This window comes from Sylvia atricapilla, chromosome 4 (assembly GCF_009819655.1).
Source record: "Sylvia atricapilla isolate bSylAtr1 chromosome 4, bSylAtr1.pri, whole genome shotgun sequence".
Classification (NCBI taxonomy): domain Eukaryota; kingdom Metazoa; phylum Chordata; class Aves; order Passeriformes; family Sylviidae; genus Sylvia; species Sylvia atricapilla.
In genome coordinates this window covers 44,161,449-44,188,700 of record NC_089143.1, presented here as the reverse complement: position 1 = coordinate 44,188,700, position 27,252 = coordinate 44,161,449, and the positions used below count along the sequence as shown (strand labels likewise).

Genomic DNA, 27,252 nt, shown 5'->3' with positions numbered 1-27,252 from the left:
TGATAAGCTTGAAGTAGACACCAAGCAAAGAGTGACCAAAAGTGAGATTTGTTTTGATTATGTGGTTAAACAAGAAATAAAAGAAAAATAAATAGAGTACAGTCATATACAGAGCAAGAAGTGTATGTAAAATCCTGGTACTTAAGAACAGCTGTGATTTTTTTCTTTTTTATTTGTTGTGCTAATAAGACAAATATAGCTATATATGTTCCTATTTGTTGTTTTTCTTCAAGGGAAGGTATTAAAAATTATGTCATTTGTTTGAGGTTGTACTGTAAATCTGAGTTGTGCCATGGAAAACAAAGGTTTACTCAGCTGATGATCAGTCTCTTTGTAACAGTTACTGACTGTGGTTTAAAAAATGTACACAAGATTAACTCTGAATATGCTTAAAAACCCAAACAAACCAAAAGCTAAATGATGGTAAAGCTTATAGGCTTAAACCAGTACAGAGAAATGAGAGAATTAAGGGTGACCGGAGCAATTGGAGACTGGAGCTACAGTTAGAGAGGTCAGTGAGAGGTCCCTGCAGTAAAACATTTGAAAAAGATTAGATACTGCAGGGGGAGAGATAGTTGAACCTGTCCTGCGTTAAGGGGCTTTTCCTTAATGATCTGTTGGGGGCCTCTCAACTCTTTAAGATAACAAGAGAATAAACCACAATCTGTCCCCTTATCTCTGCAAATGTTAAAACTGAAGGGCTTTGGGCTACCAGTCATCTAATTAAAACTAATATGCTGATATTTCCTGTGTTTTCTAGTCTTTGCTGTTTTCAGAAGAGAGGAAATTCCAGAATTTCAGAAAACTTTTCAATACGACTCACTATTTTCAGCAGACAAAGAGGCTGTCTCCTGGGTGTATGTTGAGGATAGCCCATTAATCATCCCTATATTTTCACTGTCACCAGCTGACTGCAGGCTAATTCAATTTCGTGACAATGCCAATGTTGCATTTATATATCTGCTTCTAATCTGAGCACTGTCACAAAGGTCAAAACGCCTTTCCAGTTGTCAAAACCACAAACAGCATGCGAGTCCAGCAGTAGTCTTGAACATCTATGTGTACTGAGCTCTTTTATTGCAGCAGTCAGGTGGAACTGCTAAAGTGAAACAATTCTCATGTCCTTGTAAATCTCATGACTTTTCTAGCTGTTATCACCAAAATAGCTGTGGTAAAATTTTGACCTTAAGGACATAATTTGCTAAAACAGGGCAAACCTCTCAGGTTTAAACTTGTATGCTGTTTCAGGAGGGAAAACTAGCATAAAAGAGGGGACTTTGATTTTAAATTTTTTACAAAATTGGGGGAAAATATTGTGGGGAATTTTTTTTCCCCGCTGCCTAATCTTCAGAATTGTACATGTAAGATAATACAGCAAACCAGCTTTGAAATACAAAGCTGGGAGAAACTCTTACTTTGCTATGGATTTCTGTTTGCTTCTAGGTAAGCAAACAGATTTGAGGGTTTTTTGATTCAAGATGAACTTATCTTCCCCCGAATCAGTGTGGCTGTTAGTTGGCATGAATTAAATCAGTAATGCACCTGACCTCTGCTTAGAAATCCCATCCTCACATTTGTCATAAAACCTCTGAATTTACATGGGTTTTAAAATGTGGTGTTCACTAACCCTGGGGCCTTCAAATGCAATAAAGTGTATTACCTGATAAGCAACATTTTGCAGATGCAGCGTTTTGAAATAAGCAAGAAGAATGTTTTTACTTTGTAATGAAATAGAAATATTGATTCCTTCCTTCCTTATATGTTGCTATGGAATTTTTTGTTTCACTTGGAGAAAGGTGATGTGAGCATGCTATATATTTCCCTGGTAAAAAGTAGTTTTGTAGTATATAAGCTTTGCTGATAAGAAGTGAATCTGTATTTATTTGGCCTTGGATTGGGTGCAGACAGTTATCTGTAGCAATTTAAGAAATTATGCCTGAATTATATGCTATTTTCTTAGGTATTGTTAGAGTAATCTGTCTTGCTTTCTCTCTCAGGTTTCCATTTTGGATGCAAAACGAAGTATGAACATTGGGATATTTCTCAAACAATTCAAAAAGTAAGAATTCTTTCTTGTTCTCATAAAATATATACATTGTGCTCTGTTCCTTGTGGAGTTTGCAGTTTTATGCAGTTTTCTCAAAAGTAATTTGACATAATTTGTTTTCTAACATGTTTAGTTTTGAGTGCGTTTATGACTTAGCATCAAACATTTAGGGTTTGCTGATGTTAACCAGTTAAAGTGGGTTTTCAGGTATGGTTAAGGGAAGCCCTTTTACCTCATGTAACAGTGCCTGTGAGCTGCCTTTCACTGGCTTCCTCTCTTCATAAGCAATTAGAAAGGGGCAATGTGAGCAACTTTTTCAAGAGCGAGCTGTTTCATTTGCTGTCTGTATTCTCTGATAATGTTGCCTTTCCATAAAGGCATCACTGAAAGTGGTGTCAGAGCAGTGCTGCTGTGGACACTGATGCATCCACAATCTCTTTATAACTCTGTGGAGTAGCCCAGGCATGGTTTTTTCAATCTGTGTAACTGTTCGCCCTATAAGTGTTAGAAATATGTGTGCTCAATTGTTTTTTCAAGGTCTGCCGAATCCATCATTGAAGATATTTATCATGGAAGAAGTCAGCCCTATGGTTCTGAACTGCTACATGAATTTCTTAAATTATTACCAGAAGCAGAGGAGGTAAATAATGGCTTTACGTGGAACTTATTTTTTGTAGAGTTCTGCTGATGGGATTCCAACATGAAGCTCTGTAAAAGAGGAATCTCAATGCCTTTCTGAGGCTAGGGAACAGGGAACCACTGAGTGTAAATGTTCAGTCTTCATATGACTTGTGGTATTGAGATTGCAGTGTAGTAATTTCCTTCACATCAAGTAATTTCACCTGCTTTTAAGGAATTGATAAGACATCTTTTGTTTTTATGATGTCACTTTTGTCACATAAACAGCAACACCTGGGACCTTCTTTTGTGCAGATAACTGCTCTAGGGAGGTTAGAAAATTCAGAATCAAAGTATATTCTAAGCAAACAAATTTCACTTCTTTGGCACCTGCCACATGCCTTCCCATTGCAGTGCCTGTGCCAGGTTCACTGCCTGCTTGGTTCATCTGGGTCTGTTCCTAGGCCTGGTCACTGGGTTTCAGTAGGGCAGAAAGGCAGCTCCAATGCACAGCGCCCGTGGTGTTTGCTAACGTGGCCTAGTGCTCAAAGGAGACGTGTTAGAATGCACAGAATTACCAGCAGTACCTTCTCAATGTCGCTGTGATCACCATATGACCAACATCCAAGCGCAGCTTTCTCCCCTCCTAGTCCCAAACTTCAAGTCTATTCACATGATTAAAGAGGTGAAGCTTCATCAACTGACCTGAGAGCTCTGCTTAATGATGTATAGTTCCTTGCCTGCTCACTATTGGCACTGACCCATTTGTATGTACTTGAGAGAAATGTAAACCACAAACCTGACAAAATTAGCATTAGAATTGCTTGAGTGCTTCACATCAAAGTGAGTGGCTGAAACTTGGGAAATTGCTAAGTTAAGGTCCACATACAGATCAACCTCAGCTCACATGCTTTACCACTTCAAGGTCATGCTGTCAAAGAGCTTTGTTTCTTCTGTGCAGCAGCAAATCTCAGATCCAGTCATCAGCAAAACATGTTGCAGTCTTCTGCTGTCAAATTTATGACCCTAAATTGGGCTGCCTTTGCAGAGAATCTTGTAAAAATTGTGTTACATTAGTATACTTGATTAATATATCTCTTAGAGTTGGGGGATATCAACAAGTTGAAATGTAATTAATCAAAAAAATAGGTGACAGTAGTTCTGGGACCTCAAAGCCATTCCCTCTTCCCTCTTTGTTTGCATTTTAGTACATATTCCATTATATAAACAGAATTTATCTCCTGAAAGTCAGACAGAGGAGAACAGTGGAGTAGAAAGAGTGACTCCTAGTTAACTTCATGTGTAGTCAGAAAATTTGACTGGAAGAAATGTACTTTTGTCCTGTTTTCCTCTTTCTGGCTTAGATCTTGGTTGTTATTTTATGACAGGTAGGAAATCTTTCAGCTAGTGTGGTTTGTATGATGTAACTATTGTCATTCAGCTAGAGTTGAATGTAAGTTGTTGAATTTTATCAAAATTGTCTGCAGTGCTTAACTAGATTCATTAGCTATCCAACAGGTAATGCTAAGAGTGAAAAAGTGTGTTTATTTATTTGACAACCGATTTGACAATAGGTCCATCCCTCAAGATAGTGAAGCCAGAGAACTTAAGAAGTGCTTTTAAGGAGTCACTTGAGAAATTAATAGAAGATATTCTATGGTACAGGGGAGAATCAGAAAATAAGGGGTATCAAACATGAGATTTGTTGCCGTTCCCAAGGGACGGCTGGAAAAGGGCTGCTTTCCAGTGTGCAGGTGTTAGTATTTAATTAACTTCATGTCTCAGAAGAAGGAAATACTCCTTTTCTCTTTGTTATTTTTCTTGTAATTGTTTAACATTTTTGGATTTTTTCCCCTTGAGAGCTGGGTGGTAGTGGTGGGGAAGACAGAGAGAAAATCCTGAATGTAAGGAACTGATGCTTCTGCTTTTTCTGTATGGAAAAATGTTTCCATGCCTTTATGTTATCATGCTTGGTGGGGTCAAAGAATAAGTGGATCCAGTAACTCATTTACTACAGTGGCTCCTAATATTTTAGTGTAGGTAGTTAAAAATTTTGTTCTTTTTAGGAGCCTCAGAGCTTTTTTGTTTTTCTTTTTCACCATTTTTGCCCTAAATGTATGTTCATTGTTCTCCTGCTATGTTGATTACTTTTTCTTAGTTTGTCTGCCTTCTGTATTGTCTGATTACCTGTCTTCTAGAATAGCGATTCACCATTTACTGCGGGAAAGGCATCAGAAGCTTAGAGCCCCACATACAAATAATCCAGAACCTCTAGAGACACTAGGTGAAATGGTGTTATTTGTTCTGTTGTTCCCTCTTCTGTTAAATACTCCCCGATTTTTTTTTTTTTTTTTTTTTTTTTTGTCATACCACATGAGATAGCTTTGGCAAGCTGTCATCACACTGGCCTGTCCTTGTGCAATGTTGCACCCATCCTCAGCAGGGATTCCCTGGGATTGCCCTTTAGACACTTCCTGTTCTCCTAAAGAGCTGCTTTGTTGTTGTAAGAGTTGAGAATTACTCTGAGCAGAGACTTAAGCACTCAGATCCTAAAAGGTTAGTAGCTATCCAGTTACCAGGGCAGACTGTCTTGGTGTAACCATGGGCAGGCTTCTGCAGTTTCTCTTTGTGTGCTCTTTGCAGCAGCTCAGCTATTTACAGACACGTTTGCCTGTATGCACAGGTTTCTTACAAGTTGGAATGAGGGCCAGGTGCCTTTTGTAGGCCTGTGCTCTGCACCAGTATCTGTGCTTTGAGATGTCTTCTGCTTTTTCTTTTCTTTTTTACCATAATTTCTTAGTCTGTCAAACTGAAAGGAGGGAGAGGAGTGCCATTCCTGGTCACAGCTGTAGAAAGGGCGGCTCTGGACTGTTTTATCTTTTTTACCAAGAAGTTTAAGTTTACAGTTTACCTAGTGTGAATAAGCACCAGCTTTGTACTCCAATTGTATCTTATCTAGAAGTGTTTTGATATCGAGTCACATTACCTGAATGTGCCCCATGTCTCTTGTTTGACATTTGTGACATATTTTAGATCATTTTGGTTCATAGTATCGCAGGCACCTGATGATATTCCAGCTTTTTGACAATGGAGGCTGATGCTTGGACTGACAAGTACATTTAACACCTGTTGTCTTTAAAATTATTCTATTTGCAGTATTGTAATGTGGCAACTCTGTTTGCATGCAGAAAGAGGTGTCAGTACTGCTAATTTTCTAGCTGTTTTCTATGAAAAATCCCAACAGCTATCAAAGCTGTGGAGATTTTTGCATGTAAATGACAAATACTGGTTCCTTGCTGACTGCTTTTCTCAAGCTGAATAAGACTTACTGAAATACTGGCACTGCTGTGAAGTCTTTCCTACAACTTAAAATGTTTGGGTGTTTTCAAATGTTTAGTTTGAAAAACTTGACGAATACTTGAAGCTGGCCATGATGGAGCTTGCTGCAAGGCTCCACTCTATGTTTTGTTCAGGGCTGTCTGTGGGTGTGTGGCCTGGCCGTGATACAGTGGTTAGAAAAAAGACCAAGCAAATTTATAAAAATTCTCAACGCATCAACAAGTAGGATAAGATCACTTTTTGTTTAAGCCATCTTAGAAATCCTGCTGTTTGTAGCATACTGTGCCTAGCAGTTTTCTAAGGAGAAACAAACACCTATTTGGAATCTCCTCTGCTTCATCCCTTTTTTCAGTTTGTTTTTTTTTTTCCAGGGAACCTTGACTGAAGCAGTGATCTCCTCTGCTATATCACTTCTAAAAAGATTTCTAGTTGTTTCTGAATGATACCCTGTTGAAATGGCTGACAGCTTTTATTTACTGGCATCCTGACTAGAGCAGAGAAGAAGCTTTTAGCTACTTTTATGTGCATACTCTTGCACTTTCAACAGGCCCAGACTGGTAAAAGTTGAGAGAGTCCAGTGTTTAACAAGCTAGAATAGCCAGAATTTGTACTTTAAATACATACAGAAGGGAGCATATCATGCTGGTAATCAGCTCACCCACACACATGCACGCCCAGGTTATCAACACAATGTCTTTACTTCCTTTATAATGTCTCAAGCATGTCCTTTGCTCTTGTTCTCTGACTTCAAACCTGGTCGTCTGTCACCTGCTTTATTGGAACTGTTTCTGTCAGCTCTACCCTTTTCAAACCATGTCTGTAGTTAAATGCCCTCTCTCTTCCTCAGCCAGTGCTTTATAGGGTTGACCATCCTTCAGAGAGGATCCTTTCATCTCCTTTTCCTTTTTTTTGTCCTTTATGATTACCTGCAGGTTTTTCTCCCTTTCTTTTTATCATTTGCTGGTAGTGATTTGCCTCTGCCCCAGCTCATACCCCGTCGTGCTCACTGCCTCATATGTCTGCTACTTTCCCACATGCCCTTTTAGTTGGATTCCACTGTGATGCTTTCTGAGGATACTTTCTAACTCTCTTTTTTGTTAGTGCCCTGAATATTTGGACTGGTATGGAGATAATAAATAATAATAATAAAAACAAACAAACCCACAGAGAAAGTGTTGATTACTCTTCTTCAAAGACCCTTCATAGATTCCTACAAGATCCTGCAAGGTACCTGTTTTATGCCATAAAATAAAATCCTAATAGAAGTGCTACTGGTAGCTTAAAAATTGCCAAGAACTTGAATACAGTAGGTTTCATGTCTGCCAGGTATAATGGCATATTTGCCATCTCTTCTGCAATTGTTCACAAATCAAATCAAAGATCAGGCTTTCTATGTTTCATAACTGTTCTTAAAATTAAGCAAATTACATACGTGAGAACCTTGTGTATCTAAAATCAGATTTAGTGTGCATGGGCATGCATGGACAGTGCAAATGCATATTCCATATACAAATATAATGAAAAATTAAATTAGTAGCTTTGCACCTAATTTGAGTAATACAGAGCTGAGCATACAATGTAATTATGCTCTCTTGAATGTACATATTACACTGCCATATCTCGGTACGTGGCTGCCTACTCTTGTGGAGGAGTTCTGTTGTGCTTCAAGAGAGTAGGTCAAGGCCAGAACTGATAGGGTTATTCATTATGATTTTATAATAAGCCACATTTTTAATTCTCTTGTGTTCTCAACTGATCTACTATATCTGTTAACATGATTAATAGTGAACATTGTTGTCAATCCCTGTAGTTTCTTTGCAGCTCCTGGGTGCAATTGGTATTTGAATTTGACCCCCACTTCTGGGAGCCATCAGAGAATCTCAGTTTTCTTCCAGAAACTTGGACAACATGGTAGCAGAGATTAGAGGCGGTCCCATGGGATTAGAATAGTCTCCCCTGGAATGTGTAATGACAGACATCCAGAATGTGTTCCAGTAATTTTTTAGATTTGGGGTTCAAAAGCTGGGTTTTTGGTTTATTGATAGTGTTGATAAAGTCAAATAACCTTTTTTTCCTTCATGGTGAGAATTATTTTTAAATTACGAATTTTTTAATAAAAAAGGAACACAGAATATTTGCTATCCTATCTTTACCTTAGCTATTTCCCAGACTATTTACTATTGTTAAGGCCAAGTTAACAGATGATTTAGTCTTCCATGTGAAAAACTTAAGACGTGTCTAGAGAGACAGGCTATGTTTACTGAATTCTGGGGTAAAAAGGACCTTATAACTCTGTCGTGTTCCTGTTTTGTGTGTGGAATCGGTCATTGTTTTCTACCATTCTTGGGTTCTGGGCTTCTTAGGTGAGCTGCCTTCATGCTTCTTACAAAGGTAGCTTGGGATATCTAAGCAGAAGACAGTGAGGGTTAAGAAGATGTAGGCTTGGAACCAGGTGGTGAACATATCTTTGTTTCAAGTCTGATTACACGACTTTCTTCTGGGTTGACTATTGCCCAAAGCCTTTTGCACAGTGACATTGATATCCCATCCTACCCATCAGAAGGCAGCCTTGTCAGTGTCTTCTGTTGTGCCTGTTAAGGAATGTTCCTGCTTTGAATTAATTCTGGGATTCAGTACTCACTCGTGTGACTCCAGACATTTTTCCTAGTCGGATAGAAGAAAGAGGATTTCATCCATTGCATGTAAAACTAAAATTCCACATGGAAAACACTGATTGCAACTTACTGTTGGAAGTATATTTAAATATAGTACTGGTAGCAGGAATAAGTTAATATTCCTGTGAGTGTCTCAGGATCTCTTGTTGTTCACTTTTTTGTGCATTTCAGTCTTCAAATTGCATCTTCCTATAATTAACCTGTGGCTTGTATGATCTGATTTTGGTGAGGTGGCGTGGGTTTTATTGGTGGGCTGCTTTTCTTCCTTTCCTCCCTCTCTCCCATGTCTGAATGCCTGTATCTTTTTCAGTCAAACTGATATTTGCAAGATACTAAAATAAGGTTGGAGAATTTACAGGCTTTTGTTTCTTAGGTTGCAGACCACTATTTTTGGGAAGCTAGGTTAAAGAACACCTTTAAAGACTGAGATAGTATACTATCTCTCACTCCCACTTAATGATGTAGAAAAAGTGTTTATTTTGGGTTTGTTTCTTGCTCATTTAACACCTTAGAATTATCAGGAATGTCAAGTCTGGTCTTTCCTGTTTTCTTGTTGGCAGACTTCTTGAATTACTCAGTAAATTAGGACTTTTCTCAGGCCTAAAAAAATGGGTATGCTGTTTATCTTTAGAAGGAGCTTTTGTCTGGGTCTCTTGAGTTAAATGGGGGGGGAGAGAGGGACAGTGGTGTTAGGAAATGAAGCTAGATAGCCTGAATAAAAATTACTGTCTGATTAGAGGTCTCCTTCTTGGTCCTAAGTTTTTGTTGTTTTTTGGTGGTTTTTTTCCCCTGTTCATTTGTTTGTTGATGTGGTTTTTAATTAAAAAAGGAATTATTTTCCATTCTCTGTTTGACTTGTATTTTTCTCTTTCTTAATGTGTTCTCAACATTTCTATTTTTTATGATGTGGTAAAAAAAGGGAATAAAACAGAAAACAAAAGAATTCTGATTTGGTATGGTATAGCATATTATTTGTCTTCTGCTACAGATCAGTTGCTTTTTTACTGTTGAAGCAGAAAACTAACTGAAGTGATTAATTTGTAGGCTGATTCTTAAAAAAAAACCCCTCTGGATATTTTGCTAAACCATGGCAGTGAGGTAACTGTTGATGCCCTGGCATAGTGTCCCTCTGTCCAACAGCTTAATATGCTTTCTAAAGCTGAAGACCATCTGTGTAGATGTGGTTGTGAATGGGCTTTAAGTGTGGTATTACACAAAGGAAGGATGATGGGCTGGTGTGTAAATCAGTGGAAACATACAGCTGCTGCTGGGTGTGAACTTGTTGGTCAAGTGAAGAAAGAGTGTAACTGAGAGTGAGCTCTGCTTTTGGACACTGTTGCTGTGTTGGAAGATGTGGAAGAAATTCCAGTTGTGCTTAAACATATGTGCATGTGTTTTTCAGTTCTTCTATATAAACAAATAGTAGGTATGTGGGTGGATCAGTGGCTTCCAGATCATGCAAATATATGGATTTTGGTGGAGCTGGGAAGGAAGATCGACAAAATTAATGCAGTGATATTTCCTCTGCATGTAAATGGTGTCCTCAGAATACTGAGAATACTGACAACAAATTACTTAAAATGTAAGATTGCATTTATTTTTAAAATATTTCATATGAATGAAAAACATAGAAACTCAAGATCATGAAGTTTACCCCTTAAGAGCATTTTCAGGGGAATGGTTGAAGCAAGTATCTTGAAAACAACCCTGTAACTTAAAGTTTAGTTGCATTGTGCCAATTAGATCTAGGCAGTCCTATGCTGGATATTCTGAACACAGTTAAACTATGACCAAGTGTACATCACAGGTGTTGAAGAGTTAAGGATCATTTTTCAGATCATCATCAGTATCCTAAACATAGTGATGAAAGCAGCCATTGATGAGAAATCAAGATCACCAATCAGAATGGTGGCATCATGGTTTCTACTGCTGAACTGTGTAGCTAGTTTTTTGGGAAAAGAGTGACACTTTTTTTTTTTTTTTTTTTTTTGTGGTTGGGATATGTGCAAATTACAGGATTTTGGGACAGTGAAGCCAGTCACTGAGTGGACTTTCCAATGCCTTCATTTAAATTTACTGCTTTTCAAGGCCTTCTGAAGTAAAGTTTATCTTGATCTTTGATAGAATTCTTTGCTAGTGTTTTTTTTCCTCTTTTCTAGGTAAAGAAATTAAAAGCCTTTGATGGAGATGTATCAAAACTGTCTCAAGCTGATTCCTTCATGTATTTACTAATCCAGGTGCCAAAGTAAGGAGATAGTTGGTTTGTTCTGTTTATGATAAATGTTCTTTTTTGGCTGTCAGTTCTAAACCTGTTTGTGTACTCCAGCTATGCTCTTAGGATTGAAGCCATGGTGTTGGAGAGGGAGTTCTCACCCTCCTGTGCTTCTCTACAGGATGACATGAAAATTATAAGAGAGGCAACAAAAGGTAATTAAATATGTTGGGACATGCCTAATACTCTTGTTTTTGTTAGCATGTTAATTAGTCTGCATTACGAAGACCAGAGCTTGAATTTCAGGTACCTTAGCTATTAAAAGGAAGCTAACTCCCCTCTGACAAATGCCATCAGGGTGTGCCTAGTGGATCTTTGTTTCCAAAATCAGAAATCTGGAGACTTTGGATACACTAGCAACAGATTCATGCATAAAGCTTATAAGTAATGTATCCTAAACTGACAGAAGCAAAGGTGTCCATAACCAAATTAGGATGTCCACCTTTTGAGTATAGTTTGCTCATTCCTGCACTGTTCTCCCTCTGATGGAATGTGGTTGTTACCCCTCTCTGCTCATTCTTTCAGAGATCCCTAGAAAAAATTATTGTATTTTCTAAGTTTCTCTATAGGCCATTTCCTTTTGAGGTGACAGTATCAAGAGGTTAAAGTCTTTATTGTAGAGAATACTGTCACTATTCCTTTGTTTTCTGTTTTTCTTCTCTTTTTCTCTACATACCTGTTTTGTTCTTTCCATTTCACAAGTTTTGAACTGCTGAAGCTGATTATTTGTTAAGGTAATATAGTGTCTTCTACTCTGCAGGAAAATAGTTGATTTCTTGGTTTCACTTGAACATTAATGCTGACCCTTTACAGTACTTTGAGGGCCTCTTGGTCCTGTTCTGCAATATGAAATTTTCATTTCGTGTTGCAAATTTTTGACAGGCTACTAGATCATGTTTAGACTGCTTCTAGTAGTATAAAAAGGTGCAGTAAATAAAATATTCAACTATATGAGCACTGATGATTAGAACAGTCCTTTCAAGTAAAAGCAAAGGGAAAAAAAGCTTTTTCCCACCAGTGGAGATTGAACTTGTCCTTAATTCAGGAAAGTGTGCAGTACCATAGGATTTAGGTTTGAGTCTGGCCTTTTATTAGGATCTCTTTCAAATAATTTTTTCTTTATGTTTTGAGCAACAGACTTACATGAGGGAATATGTTATGTATAAAAGCAGCCACACCTTAATGTCCTTCGTGTCCTTCACCCAAGACATATGTAAAAACTGGTGAATTAATTCCCTCCAGAGAGGAGACACTTTGGTCTCCAACTCCTGCATCAGGCCAGTCACGCAAATCACTGACTGGGGCTTCCCTGTGTTCAGTCCACTTTGTCATGTGCTCTTCTCCATTTGGTCTTTTCACTTCAGGGTTTGTTGATAGCCTGAAGTTGTTTAGGAATTATGTCTCCTTTTCTATTGCTGTCTCCTAGGTTTCTTTCCTGTAATTAAACTGAGAGAATATTTATTTCAGTTCTAATGCTGATAATCACTAAGGGTTAGGATGGTCTAAACAACCTGGTGGATTCTCATCTAGCCTGCAGATGGATGTATGTCACAGCGACGCGGAGCAGGCTCGTACTGTGTGAAGTCTTTAGAAGTTGCCTTCTCCTCTTGGCCTTGTGAAATTTGCTGTTCTCTTATTCTCTCCTCTTTCTCCCTTCTTGCTTCCTCACCTATCACTTGTTAGATGAAAGGTTATTTAATTATGTTTTTAGCCTGCCAGTATTGAAATACAAATGCATAAGAGCTATGGGCTTCCAAAATGATTGATTACTGTATTGTGTCGGGCAGCCCAATGCAGGGTAAATTATAGAATGTGGAGCTGGAAGCAAAATAGGGTTTTTTAAGCATTTACAGTGCAATCAAAAGGAATCCACCTTCTATTTTGTTCATTAGTGTAACATATAGTACCTCACATTAACACTATGAACTATGAAACATGTTCATGGTGATTTTCTTGCCATACGGGTACTTGCAAATTTGGAGTCACTTGATTGGTTTTGCCACATTTATAAACTCTACAGTTTTGAATTTCCACTCCTTATTTCTAAGGCAATCCCTCTGGTCCACATACATTGAGTTTTGCACACAGGTTTTTTTTTGCTCATATGTGGCTGAATGAAAAGGTGCATGAATTCAGATAGAACACTAGTGTGCATTTTGCAAAGAAATGAACATACATACAAACCAGGCTTGTGTAGTGGGAAAACTTCAAAAGGCAGTTTTATTCCATTTGACTCTTTGTCACACTGAACATAACTTTGTGCTAAATCATCTTTGATATGACAAGTAAAATAAATGCTGCTTGCTCTGAGTTGGTGGTCATACAGAAATAAAATGATGATTCATAGTGGGAGAAGCAAGGAAAATTTAAACATTGCCTGTTACCTTTTCAGGCCTTATGGCCAAGTCTCCTAAAAAAACCCGAGTAATTGTTCAAAAGCCCAATCCTGGCAGATGGCAAATGGATCCTGCAGGGTGCAGAACACTTGCCTCACACTGGAATAATTAGTAGGTGGTGAGGATACTTAACCACTTGCATGAGGCACTTCACACATTGCTGGATTAGGCTCCAAATGTTTCCTTAGCTGCTGGAGGTTGCCTTGGAAATACTACACTTGCTAAGTTAAAGTCTGAACATAGACTTGAGGTTTGTCAATTGTGCTTGTGAATTGGAAGTGTATAGTGCCATTATCTTTCCCACGAGGTCTTCAGTTTATTGTAGTTTCTTGTCAAATTTAAAAAAAAAAAAAAAAAAAAAAGCTTGAGATGAAGAGGAGCTTGGTAACTGACTATTTTTCTAAACAAACAATTGTTAGACAGCAATTTTCTTGTTCCTTACAGAGTTAATGACTTGTGAGGAACTGCATTCCATATTGCACTTGGTCCTTCAGGCTGGGAATATTATGAATGCGGTAAGTGACATCCCAAAGGGAGATGGCTGATGGACCATACTTCCTTGTTAGTATTTCAGTGCTCTGATGTCATGCCTCAGCTTCTCATTTGCTCTTTTGCAAATTGTTTCTTTTTAGGGAGGTTATGCTGGCAATGCTGTTGGATTTAAACTGTCGTCACTGCTCAAGCTGGCAGACACGAAAGCAAACAAACCTGGGATGAGTCTGCTGCATTTTGTTGCTCTGGTATAGAACATTTACTTTGCTGATATAAGCAACTTCTACAAATACAGGTCCATTAATTGTCTTAACACAATTTAGACAATAAAAGGGGCCATGTGCCTCCAAAAAAAATGCAACTTTCTCACAGCTTTGATCTAATCTTCACCTTTCTTCTCCTGCCACAAAATTCACCAAAAATTACCTCTACCTGATCATCCTATCCAGAACCCCATTGAAAGATTAAGTTTTTATATCTTGTAGAAACTTGCCTTCATCAAACTTCTTCATTGTTGATTTTCTCTTCTTGTTCCAAATTCTTACACTGTAGAAGTGGCTTATTTTGATAAAAGTTCTCTCAATCTTCCCATTGAATCTTTTCAGTGGCCTTCTTGATAGCTTTTCTTTCTCCCTTGATGACTGATGTGTGTTTTTTAAAGCTGTTGCAGACATTTTCAAGCTATTTTTCCTTCCTTTCAAACATTTTCATTTTAGAAGGGAGAGAATTTAAATGCATCTATATGGCTTTGGCTATCAAACTGGCTTAACAGATTTCCAGTCAGAAAACAACAGGGTATAATTTGGTGTTTGTGCAGGAAGCATCATATCTGCTCAAACAATGGCATCAATAAATTGTTCTTTCCCTGATATTCCTTATTAATACATCTGGCTTGTGTTCACTGGCAGAAGCAGTATTATTTTACCCTGCAAAATGGAAACTGTTTTTTAAAATCTCCAGTTCTGATTCCTGCCTTTCTTTAAGGGGTATCCTCCACTCAGTTGTGTTAGGATTGAATGGGAATTAAAACAGTGCACGAGAGAAACCTTTAAGTGCCCTCCCAGAAGCTTTAGAGCTGCCAGACTTAGGGATTTTGCATCGTGGTGGAATGTTAATGGATTGTGTGTTTTGGTTTTGTTATGTTTGTTTCAGGAAGCCCAAAAGAAAGATGCTGCTCTTCTCAACTTTTCAGAAAAAATTAGGAGTGTTCATGATGCCGCCAGGTGAGTTAAAAGAAAATTGAAAACTTATGGTTAGACAGGAATTGGAATTTTCTCATTTGTCAAGCAATGAGGTTTATTCAGGAAACTCTTGGCACAAAACCAGATCATTACAAATATTTACTGCAGCTTTGAGGTCTTCATTTCCATTTACTGGCAGAAGTATGCCTGCAATGTGCCTTCAGGTATGAGGTTTTTTTATTACATGATCTCCATAGATTTTTAGTAATTCTGTCTCTGTCAAAGACATGTGCCTGTTCATTACTCTTAAGGGACCGAACTGAAAGAATGTTACTGTTTTTTCTTAAACCGATTTTCATTAGTGTCTGAGCAGGCTACAATACTTTTCCAAATCTGGTACCAGGGACAGGTGCTGGCCCTGGCTTCACTTAGATGCTTTTTGAGGTTTCATTTGCTGTCTTCATTGGAAAATCTGAAGGGTTTGTGGCTCTGCATTTTTCAGCTCAGTCTTAAGCTTCGTCGTTTTAAACTGAGCCTCATTCATACCTCAGTAATTGTGCTTACTTTTGTGAGACAGTGTGATCTAAATCTGAAACCTGGAAACTAGCAGTGCTGAAGTTCTATTCCCAGTTTTGCTACTTCCCTACTCTTGGGCTTGGGGCAATCTATTTACATTATTTTCCCAGCTGCAAAATGGATCCAGTTTCTTAGATCTGATGGAGGGTTAAGTAATGTCTCCAAAAGACTGAGATCTTCTGAGGAAAGGAGTGGCAATGGAGTTAATCGGAAAATTTTTGAGGGACCACCTGTGTGGCTCTCTGCCATCCAACCCACACACCTTTTTGGCAGTTTGCCATGTGGCCTGCTGGGGAATGTAGCTTTCCTCAGCATCCAAGCCCCCTGGCAAACAGGAGAGGAACAGGCAGGATCCCAAATTTGATGATATTTATTTTCTAACCACTTTGTTCTTTGATCACATTTGTTAAAGCTGAAAGTCTTCTGTTGTAACTCATGCTGAAGTCTATTCAGGGAGTGCACTCTGTACATGAAAACGAAACAAAATTAAATACGTACCTCACCACCGGGCATGAGGAAGGTCCTTAAAGAGAACTGTCATGTACATGTTGCTCATAAATTCACCCAATTAGAGCATGTTAAAACAACTACCTTTATGTTCTTTATCTTTTGTTGTCTTGCCACCTTTACTCGTAGGCCATCCTTTTCCTCCTTCAAAAGCAGAAAAATGTAGCCTGTATATTCTACTGCTTTTCTTAGCTGCAGAAACACAGTGTTTTCCCAAAACAGGGAACTAAGTTTTGCAGATGAAGTGCACAGAGAAAAACCAGCACATTATATTCATTTCTGTGTGTGCTGACAAACTTATGCATGTGTCACTGTCTGCTGCCATGTGCATTTCAATCAGGCTGCCACAAGTTCTTCAGCTTTAGTGTTTGTCGTGGTGCTGGTGAAACAACCTTAGGAGGAGCATGTGTACAGTTGTTAGTTCTTATTTGGCAAACTGCAGTGCTTCAATTCTTAGGCCAAGCTTAGTTCTCTTTTGAAGGAAATGACAAAGGTTTAGAAGCTTTTACCCTCAAAGTGATTGGGAAATTTAGGTGGGAACTGTTGTATGGAACATGGGTCTACCAGGAGAATGCTTAAATTACACCAGATCAGAGGTCTTTCCTGTGATCTTCAGTTTCTTAGTTCCCTTTTCATAGCAGCGGCTTCACTGCTGGTATTTAGTAGAAGGATGAAATATTGTAACTGTGGGGTTGAGACTGTGTGGGTTGCATTGCTGAGACTGCTTAGAAGAGTGTGACATGAATTTAATGATGCCAGATGCTACTGCCAAAATTAGTAGTTCTGGCTGAGTCTCTTGTGGCCCTCGTTTTGTGGTAGCTCCTGCACTCAAACAGTCATGTCACCAGTTGGACCAAGCAAAGGATCAATCTGGAACAAACTGGCTTTTTCCTTTTCCTAGGTTAATTTTCAGTTCACAGATATGGCTGGCCATCTCAAAAATGAGCACTAGGACAGGCACCAGGACAGAAAAGGAGCACCTGGACAGAGGCAGGGCAGCATTAACCTTCCTAAGGATAGGTGGGTAGGGTGGGTAGGACTGGCTGAAGTTAATCATGAAACCACACCCCATGGGAATCTTTTCAGCTTGCAAATAAGAAGAAACCTGCTTATCTCTCTCCTAATTTTCAATGTCTACTCTAGAAAGATTTCCTGAACAGGCAGGTCTTGTTTGATAGCCAGTTTGCACCTCATGTAAAGCATCCACTTTTGCAGCATGTTATGGCTAACCTGTGGGATACTCCTTCTCCTTTGATAAACATTCCCTGTATATGCTATTTTTAGGTTATCCATCGATAGTGTAGAGGCAGAGCTCCACTCACTGTCTGTCAAGACAAGATCTGTTAAAGATAGCATCCGACGAGACCCAAAACTCTTTCACCAGATGGAAAACTTTCTCCAGGTTTGTAGGACATCTGTGTTAATGTGTTACTGTTGCCTGAATATAGCAGCATTCTTCAGCTGAATGTCATCTGTGTGGACCTGTTAATAAACAGAAGCACTGTTTTAATATGCCTAGCCTGTCAGTTGTACAAAGGTGTTCCAGCCTCATGCTGTTTGTCATGTAAGCGTGTTGGGAGGGCTGTGTTTTTACAAGGAGGGATATTGAGTGTACATTGCCCAAGGCTTGTTAGGCAAGAGTGTTTGGTGCGTGCGAAATTACTGATGAAGATCAGTGGTTAAAATATAAGACAATTTGGAGTGGTCTCTGATTTTCTACTTTGCAGCTGCCCAAAATATAATATCTGCATGCTATGTTATTCTGGAGCAAATCAGTTTCAGCCGAGGGTGTGCTGTGCATACGAATCTTGATTGCTGAGTGACTGAAGAGATAGTGTTAGAAGCTGGAAAGTTAAGGGACTCTTTTCTCTACTAATTTACCCTTAACGCAGAGTCTCTTATTCAGAGCCCTACCATTATATCTGTGTGGGTTCTCCTTTTTTTTAATTTTATTAAGTACTGCAGTGACTTTACAGGCCTGGATGTATATAGTTCTTACCTTGAAAGCAGAGTTCTTGGTATTTTCTGAGTATGTGGTGATGCCTCGAGAAATACATATTATACTTCAATTAAATGATTTTTTCTGTTTCACACTACAGGTAATTATTAAAAGTAAGAAGGCAGGTGTTAATCTGGAACTTAACCCGCCCTTATTTTCAACTTGCAAATGTAGTTAATAGTCCCTGTAGTTTTTCAGGAGATGAAAAAGCTGATGAAGAGAGGGGCAGGTTAAGATTGAAATACCTGTCCTCATTCACTCTGAATTGCTGGCTTTTATCCATTGCACCCAGACTCTTTAATGTTATGTTTTAACATGTTTGGGATTTTTAAAAATCTAATAGGTGGTTTTATGTAACACTACAACCTTGTTTAGGCCACATTCCAAAAGAAATGTTGGGGAAAAAAATTTACAAATGCATACCTTACAGAAACACTTCCGGATTTTGTTTCTAAATTACAGGTGATAACCAAGCTGATCTAAAAGTTAGCTTTGATTATTTCACCCTTGTGAATAAATTCCTGAAATATGTGGGAGGAGCTATTTTTTGATGAATGCTTTTATCAGTTGTCCAGTTTATCTTCTGTCCAGGTTTTATTGTGGGGGGGTTTTTCCCCTCTCTTTTTTTCTTTTTTTCTTAAGACTCGCAAGTCATATTTGTTGCTATCCTAGTGGTATAATTTTCCAAGCAATTCCTGAAAGCAAGTTTAGATTAAGTGGTCACCAGGGCCTCCAGGTGCATCTTCCCACCCCAATGTTACATTATGAAAAATATTTAGGGACTATGAGTTAGAGAAGATATTTGTCTGAAAAATTAACTTTTCTTCTCAGGTCACTTTGAGCTACAGGTGGTGTCAGATGTGGGATTGTGCAAGAATAGAAGTGGATAGCTGGTGATGCAGATAGAGGAGACAGGGGCACCTGATCAAAGTGTTTTAAGCAGTTCTGCTGCTCAGAGTGTAATCACAGGCTTTCTTCCTCCTGAATCTTCTTCCACTAAACTATTCCTGTCCTGTCAGTATTGCTCTATACTTATAATTCAAAGTGCTACTTTATGGGAACACTTTCTAAATGTCTTAATATATATATATTTTCAGTGGTTCCTTACCTTTCAAGCATGAAAACCTTTTTTCTTGTGGTCTAGGGTCACCTTAGGAAGGAATTGATTTTGTGATGTATACCCATGAATCAGTTCAAGTTTGTTTTTGGAAAAGTGGGGAGGAAAAATTAATCCTTTATGCTTGGTTGAGGGGGAGATGGGAAAATAAGAAATGAGGAGCTTTTAAGGAGCTCCCAAGAGGTCTGTCAGTCTTCTAGTACAGTCTTTGATTTTATTCATCTAAAAATTAAAGCTGTAAGTTTGTTTGAGGGCTTTTGAGTTTTTTCTTGGTTTCCATCCTAGTCACTAGAATGTACATTTTGATTGATCCATTTTTCCTGACCTTCTTTACGCTGTTTGCTGAAATGGCATATTTCCTTTTGTTAGTACAAGTTCTCCTTCAAGATGTTAATTTCCTGGGCTCTGTAACAACTTCTAGGTTGTAACATGAATTTCATAAGTTCCTAATATATACATGACCCGTTGTAACTTTAATTTTTCTGTTTGGTTCATGTGTGTATGGTTTTTGCTACAGTTTGCTGTAAGGTATCTAAAGGAGCTTGAACACCAGAAACGAGAATTGCAAAAGGAGGGAAATGCTCTCATTGACTTTTTCTGTGAAGACAAAGAAACTATGAAGTTGGATGAATGTTTCCAGATATTTAGGGACTTCTGCATAAGATTCAACACAGCTGTTAAGGTAAGAGTGCTGAATGAGGCTCTTACACTTTTGAAGTGGATATTGACTCACATGAATTAAGTTGTTTTTTCTGCTAAAGGGGCATTTTGTATCTTGTATTTGATCTATTTGCTCAAATAGCGACAGAAACCTGCACTCTTGTAAGCATTCCTTGCCAGAAGCCAGGTGGGAAATGGCCATTGTGGGCAGCCCTGCTGCTCTGCATCTTCTGTTTCCGGCAGGCGAGACACTGGGATGATACATCAGGGTTGTTCGCTGGCCTTGTGAGTGGGGACCTCCCTTCTCTTTTGGTGAGGAGGCTGGTGACTGCTAAGCTGAGCTGTGAGACAGATTGCACAGACTTCCTGACCATGGCTCCCTGTCCAGGCCTTGGCCTGGTAGTGTTGGATCGTTGGAAAGGCAAAAGGAAAGGTGTGGCACGCCATTCCTTGGATATACCTGCCTGAATCCGCACTAGCTCGGGCTCTCCAGTGCCTTCCTTTACATGGCCTGAGGCACTTTACCAAGTAAGGGCTGTATGTTCTACTTCGTCCTTTCAAAGGATTATTGTGGGTGAAAACTTAAGTGGAAGAGGCCTATGGCAGCAAGATACCTTATCCCCAGTGTGAGCATTTGTTTGCCGAATACCCTTAATTGGTCCTAAATAATTCAGGAAATGTACTAAGATGGAGGAGCAGTATTGGCATTGGTTACAGTTTTGGTTCAGCAAAGTCTATCTATTGTTACAGGTATTTCTTAGATCTTTATAAATAGCATGAATTAGTTGGATCAGTGCCCTTTTGCAATCTGCATTTGGCAGCACTTTGGATTAAAGCTTTTGTTCAGAAAGAAGAGAACAGTCTCGATTCAGGGCTGACAGGATGTTCTGCTATTGTGCCTGTAGTACCATTGGCTTACCTAACCTTTAGCACCCAAGACAACACGTAGTTACACGAGGGTGAACATTGCACAGATGTGTAAAACCAAATGGCGATAGCTATTGCAGTCAGTTTAGCAAGAGGTGACTTCATCCATATGTGTTCAAATATTGAAGATTGAGGATTTCATTCATAGTCACATATTAAAAGTGGTTGTTGGATAGCTATGACTTTTGAGGTCATCTCTCTGCAGTAAGTAGCTACAGTCTAAGAAAAAGACAAATTAGACTCTTGCTTGTAAATTTTGAGATTTGCTTGCTAACTGTTGATTGACCGTTGTTCCTACAAAATTAGCAGAACAATTTAGAATAAAAATGTCAGTACTGACAAAAGAATGATGTGTAGACAGCACATCCAACAGTCTAAAAAGATGATTTGTGCCACAATAACCATGTGCACATATTTTAAATGCTTAAGCATTTTTTGCAATTTTTTGATGTGTCTAACTATGTGATTAAAATAGATTTTCGTATGAGTAAAATCTCCTAAAACTCCTTTTGGGTGAGGTTAAAATAGTCTTTTTCTAATAGTATTAATATCTGTGACTAATTTTAACCATTCTCTTCACAATGGTATATTTAAAGTTGAGCTTTAGCATTTGACAAGAATTCATTCTGTAAATCCATACCTGTGAAAGAAAGCTTCCTGCCAAACATTTTTCCTGAAATGCAAGCTTTTTCTTTTTCCTCTCTTAAATGTTCAGGTTTCTTAGGTCTCTAATGCATCCTATCTTTCAGAGGCCAGTGTAGTCTCAAATCCACTTTAAGAGATGTAGATTAATCCATTCATCACAAAGCATTAGGCTTTTGTTTACTGAAAGCTTTCAGGTGACATTTTCTAGTGGTGCAGCTGTTCTGTTGTCACAACAACGGGAAGATTAAACTACACAGAGCTTTAGACAAATAAAGGTGTGATTTTTTAAAACAGTGTGTCATTGATTAGACCGGATTTAACAACATGCTGGAAAGCCATGTAATTTTTGAATCCTCTGTCAAGACTAGCCTCTTACTTCTTTCTTTTGCTACAGCTGTAATGGCTGCAACAAGCCAAGTTCTTCGTTTCAGAAAGCAACCCAGAAAGTTCAACCAAAGGTGCAGTTAGATTAAATCTGAAGCCTAGAGGTAACAGTTAAAATGCTGATATTCACAGTAAATCATTGCTAATTGTTTTAGTAAAAAGGTGTTTACTGTGCTGTCTTTCAAATTCAAACTACCGCTTCTATGGCTTCCTCAACCAAAATCACTCAGCTTAGCTGCCAAAATCTCCATCCTACCCTGGGCAATCTCTGTACTACAGTTGCCAGTTTTTGAAACCAACAGTGATTATGAGATCCAAAATTGGAGCAAGACATTGATTGATGGTCCTTGAGTGGTGTCAGTTATGTCTAAGTATCATGAGGCATTGTGTTAACTTTTCTATTTGCTTTCATATGCAATTAAGCAATGCCTTTTCACAAAATTTTCAGTCTGTAATGTTAGAGGAAAGTATCACTGCGTAGAAATTGGACTTGCTGAGGAATAGTTGCAGTTGTAGTAAGGTGGGTTGGAAAAACCATGCTGGCTGTCTGCTGGTCAGACAAGTTAGTCTTAAAATATGAATGTAAAGATTAGGTAGAGGTTTACTAACCTGATAAGACTGCCACCTTTAAACTTAGTGAGGACTTGATGCTCTCCATCTTACATCTGAAACTCTGGCTTGACCAAAGGGTGGTTGGGCACTGGAGCAGGCTCCTCAGGGAAGGGGTCATGGCATCAAGCCTGACAGAGTTCAGGAAGTGTTTGGATAATGCTCTCAGGCACATGGTGTGACTCTTGGGGATGGTCTTGTTCAGGACAAGGAGTTGAATTCAGTGAGCCCTGTGGGTCCTTTCCAACTCAGCATATTCTGTGATTCTAAGATGTGACATCTGCTTGGGTTTGATGGGTCAATTTGTTGGTCTTTGCAAGGTCTGGTGATTTTTCTTGCGTACACTAGCCGGATGGATGTGTCATCTCATTAGTCATGCAGGGAGCTGCTCTCCATAGGGTTAATGGTTGCAGGCTGTGGCTGCTGCAGTGATTTCATGCCTGTGTATGTATTGGAGGTTGGGAGTGGATGGCAGCAGTAGGAGCTAACTTTGATGGGAAGAAAAAAAGGAAGAGAGGAAGGAGTGTGTCTTGTTCTTATGCATAGGACACTGTCCTCTGAGACATATATTTGTGATTTTCCTTCTTCAGGAGAATAGGGAACGAGAGGTCCAGGAACTTCATAATCTGCAAAGGCGAAAGGAGCTGGAGGAGAAGCGTCGATCCTGGGCAGCTGGAGAGCTTGGCAGCTTTGGGCGGAGCAGCAGTGAAAATGATGTAGAGATGTTGGCTAAAAACGGACTTGGAGAATTTCTTCCTTTCTTGCAGCAGAGGCCTCAAAGCCCTTTGTACAGAAACACAAATTCCAGACGCTCTCGACTTTCTTTGGGGGTGACTGCAGACAGGGAGTTGCAGAGTTTCCTGGAAATCTCAAAAGATGAGGATCCAAACAAGTTTAACAGCCTTCCCCGTGCAAACACCCGACAAGCAAGACCAAACGTAGCCTGGACGGAGTCCAAAGAAACAAGAGATCTCAATTTAAATACCTTGCACTTACACCAACAGTCTGAAATGGAAGTGAAAAGTGGTGGTCCCATGCAGGTGTCTCCAGCTGAGCCCAGTCACCTCAGCGGCTCAGCCGGTCCTGGTGCCCATTACTCACAGAGGAGCACTGACTACAACCTGCACGCTTCCAATGTGTCCTGTGAGGAGTCCACAGATATAAATGCTCTGGCCCTTGCAATTGAGGAGCGTGAACTTGTTAAAGGGTTACGTAAGTTTGATATTCAAGGAGCAAAGCCTGCAGAAGATGCACCTTTAATATATTTAGAGGATGCGTGTGGGACAGACCTGGAGACTCTAGATGATCTAAGCTTTCATTCCCTGAGCACTGCTGATGATGACCTGCCTCCAGCTTGCCGAAGCTCCAGAGAAGCCCATGACCATCAAGCCAAGGCAGTGAGTTGCAAGAATGAACCTTTAGAGCCCAACAGCAGCAGCCCTATGTCTATGGATACAAGTGTTTCAGGAAGTAGGGAAGATGGGCCAGTGTGCTACATGTCAGATACCACGACTGATTGTTCTTTGACGTTGGACTCTGAAGAGGGAAATGATTTTAAAGCAGCAGGCAATGAAATAAGAAATGAGGCTGGCAAAGCATGCTCTTCTGGCAATGATTCTCAGAACAAGGCTAGATCTTTCTTCTCAAACCTGAATTCCACCTCTGACAAGGACCTGTCTCTTCACACTTCTGCCAATGATAAGGATGATGCCGATAGCAAGCATGCTCTTCCTAAAGAAAAACCCATAAAAAATAAAGATCTAGTAGGACCAAAGACAAATGCTCTAAAAGATCGATCTCCAAACTCCACAAAATCCAGTGGCACTCGCCCTAACCACACAGCTCCTTCCAGACCTGTCAGAACTTTGAATGCCTCTGAGAATGAAAGTATGAGGAAGGTGGTGCCTATTTCTCGGTCAAACAGGGCACCCAGCAGCGTGAAAAAGCCAGAAGCCAAGCCAGCAACCCTTCGTGAAAGCAGTGCAGTGGAAAGTCGCTTGTCTCATCGCAGCTCTGTCCGAGGCACAACAGACACACTGCCAAGAAGTCCCTACAGACACAGCATGTCAGTAGAAGAGCCAAAGTTACGAAGGGGCACTGTCACCTCAAGCAGTGCTCATTTTGAGAGGGACAGAGTCGCTCTCAAGAAGCCAATCTCTAAACCAATTAAGAGTAATGTCAAATCAAAGACTGATGAAACAAAGATGTGCCGCTCCAGTGTAAAACCCCAGACGCCTGCAGATGACACCAAGGTTGCCACAGTCAGTATTCCCAAAGCACCACCTGCTGTCCCAAACTTTGCAAGGAATACAGTGGCCTCTTCTTCAAAGCGTGCGAAAGTGGATCTATCCAGCTCATCCAGACCTCCGCCCATCACAAGGTCTGTGTCCCAGAGGCTGCCTAAAGTGAAGCCAGCAGCAACCTCTGATGATCCAAATCCAAAGGAGAACAGCGTGAATACCTTAAAGAGAGCAAATAGTGCCAGAGTGGTTGGAAGAAGCATCCTGCAGGGAGAAGCTGTGAGCACAAAAGCAGAGCCTGCACCAAAGGAACAGGGAACAGTGGAAAAGGCATCTCTTAAACTGAAGGAGGCAAACCGAACAACAATTGGTAAAATACTGAAGCCATTATTGAAATAAGGGAGAGAGTTTTTTTAACCTTGGAATGTGAACACTTGTCCAAGCACTGGATGGCTGTGTAGTGAAATTCCTTAAAACAGTAACCTTGCCAATGCATGGCATCATGTGCTTATTGAAGTACAGCACACTGTTGGGAAAGGGCAAGTAGTTGTGTTCTGGTCTAAATCCTTTTTTATGAATTTGAATGTATTCAAAGCTACTGTGATGGAATGTGAGCAGAAGAGCAAATCTTCGCATTTGTGATAAAAAAAGTTACCAAAAGCCAAAAAGTTTTAAGAAGTTTTACCTATGAGATGAAACACTTTGTGACAGAAAACATGGATTAAGGCCAGTTTTTTTGTGTACATAAGATTCTTCCTAGGACTCAAGCCTTTGTGCTTGTTGGTTTCTTATTTGATGTCAAAATGAATCCTGTGGAACAGTACTGAAATGAACTTAGGTGATTGTGCTTTCCATTGCTTTCAATTCCTTGGATTAGGGAGCTCTTTTTGCCTGTTGCAAAGTCCATTGCTGGCAATTGGACAAACTGGGAACTGCTGGCCAAAAAGTTGTAAAACAAGACGTTTGCTGTTTGTGGCTGTCTTTAATTCCCCTGAAGAATTTATAGCATGTTTTATGAATGTGTATGTGTGTCTGGGGAAGGCTTTCTGCTGGGCAGAAGGCTTGCTCTCCAAGAATGTGGCAGCATTGTCTTGCATGCACAAGTGGATATGGCTGGTGCTGCATTGGATAGCACAGCTGGAGGCTGTGCCTGTTGGAAGGGCCATTGGCATGACGACTACTCCTGAATTGTTTTGATCACAAGCAAACTTGTCAGCTTTTGGTCATACAGAAGTGCCATATATTTATGATACATATCAGGATGCTTGCAGTTCAGCTCTTGAAGGCTGCAATGTAGTGCCGAGCACTTTCTTACCATTCCATGTTTCCACTGGTTTGTACACTACCAAACTACTTGAATGTTGCAATGGCTCTGATTGAGCCATTATTTTCCCTGCCTCTCCTCCTCCACTCCTTCTCCTTGTCAACAAGAATATTTAGCATGAAACACAGAGCTTACGCATGACAATGTTTTTGTAGAGTTCTTTGGTTGCTTCAAATGTGGTTTTTAATGTTTAAAGACTCTAAAGGAATCAAACTAGCATTTGATAAGCTTTTTGCAAAGTATAAAACCACCCCCTTTTTCCTGGAGATACAAATTTTAACCTCTGTCACACTAAGATACAGAGAATGAGAGAAAACTCATTCAGCATGCTGTGCATCTTCCCCAGATAAATGTATTTAGATGGGGGAAGTGCTGTTCTCCTAAGCATTTTATTTAAAGAATTGGCTTTTATTCACTTATGAATGAAGCCTCATTTGAGAATAAAATAAAAAACAAAAGGGAAATCTCTTTGGACAAGTGGCATTGACATACTAGTGCTAGATCTGTTTGTCTGCTCTATCCCTCTGTGCTGGGAGAGCGTAATTCAGTGAGAATGAGCTCACATGCTTCTCACGGGCTGGTATCAGGGACAGCTAACTTTGAGGTTTGAATCTGGCAAGGGCCTTTAGCTCCTCCCACATACCAGCCAATCTTGATGTAGACATCATACCCAAACACCATAAAGTATTGCACAGGGCCTCTTGTTTGAGTCTGTCCCACAGGGAGAATTTATAGAGCCCGCTTTTCTGCAAGGGCAGATATTTTGCTTTTTGGATAAGCTTTTTGGATACTGCCTCCACTGTGGGTTGAATACAAAAGAATCTCCCTTCTTATTTGTATCTATGTAGATGTATGCACATCTGCAAGAGCAGATGATTTTTTCCTTTTTTTTAAAAGAAACCAACAAATTTTATTCGTAGCAAGCTTGAAAATAATTTAAATGTGTTTGGAACATGTAAATAAATTTCTATGAATATGCATAAAAGAAAACTGACTGTATTTAATGGAACATTTATACATTTCGAAGTAACTTGGTAGTTTAATAAAGTTCCCATTTACTGGGTATGAGGTTTGTACTTTCTCCTTCCTGTTACACTCTTGGCTTTGATCCTGGAGATCTCAAGCAACTGAGTCTGGGTGGGTGACTGTGGGAAGGAGTCTACAGCAGAAATCATGGTGTTTGAAATCCTGGGTTTGTTTTTATATTGAGACATGCAGTTGAACTTCAGTTTCTAAACATTTCT

At 39.5% G+C, this 27,252-nt stretch overlaps 1 protein-coding gene across 1 annotated transcript in view; it reads left to right on the top strand.

Moving 5' to 3' along the window:
• Positions 1-27,070, top strand: part of FHDC1 (FH2 domain containing 1) — a 32,465-nt gene extending 5,395 nt beyond the window's left edge. The window contains 10 exon segments of the mRNA XM_066317691.1: positions 1,998-2,059; positions 2,585-2,687; positions 10,839-10,924; positions 11,006-11,106; positions 13,792-13,862; positions 13,980-14,087; positions 14,992-15,062; positions 17,388-17,505; positions 19,737-19,901; positions 23,035-27,070. Coding sequence (XP_066173788.1) covers positions 1,998-2,059; positions 2,585-2,687; positions 10,839-10,924; positions 11,006-11,106; positions 13,792-13,862; positions 13,980-14,087; positions 14,992-15,062; positions 17,388-17,505; positions 19,737-19,901; positions 23,035-25,083 — 2,934 coding nt within the window. The 3' untranslated portion in view covers positions 25,084-27,070.
• Positions 27,071-27,252: the final 182 nt, after the last annotated feature.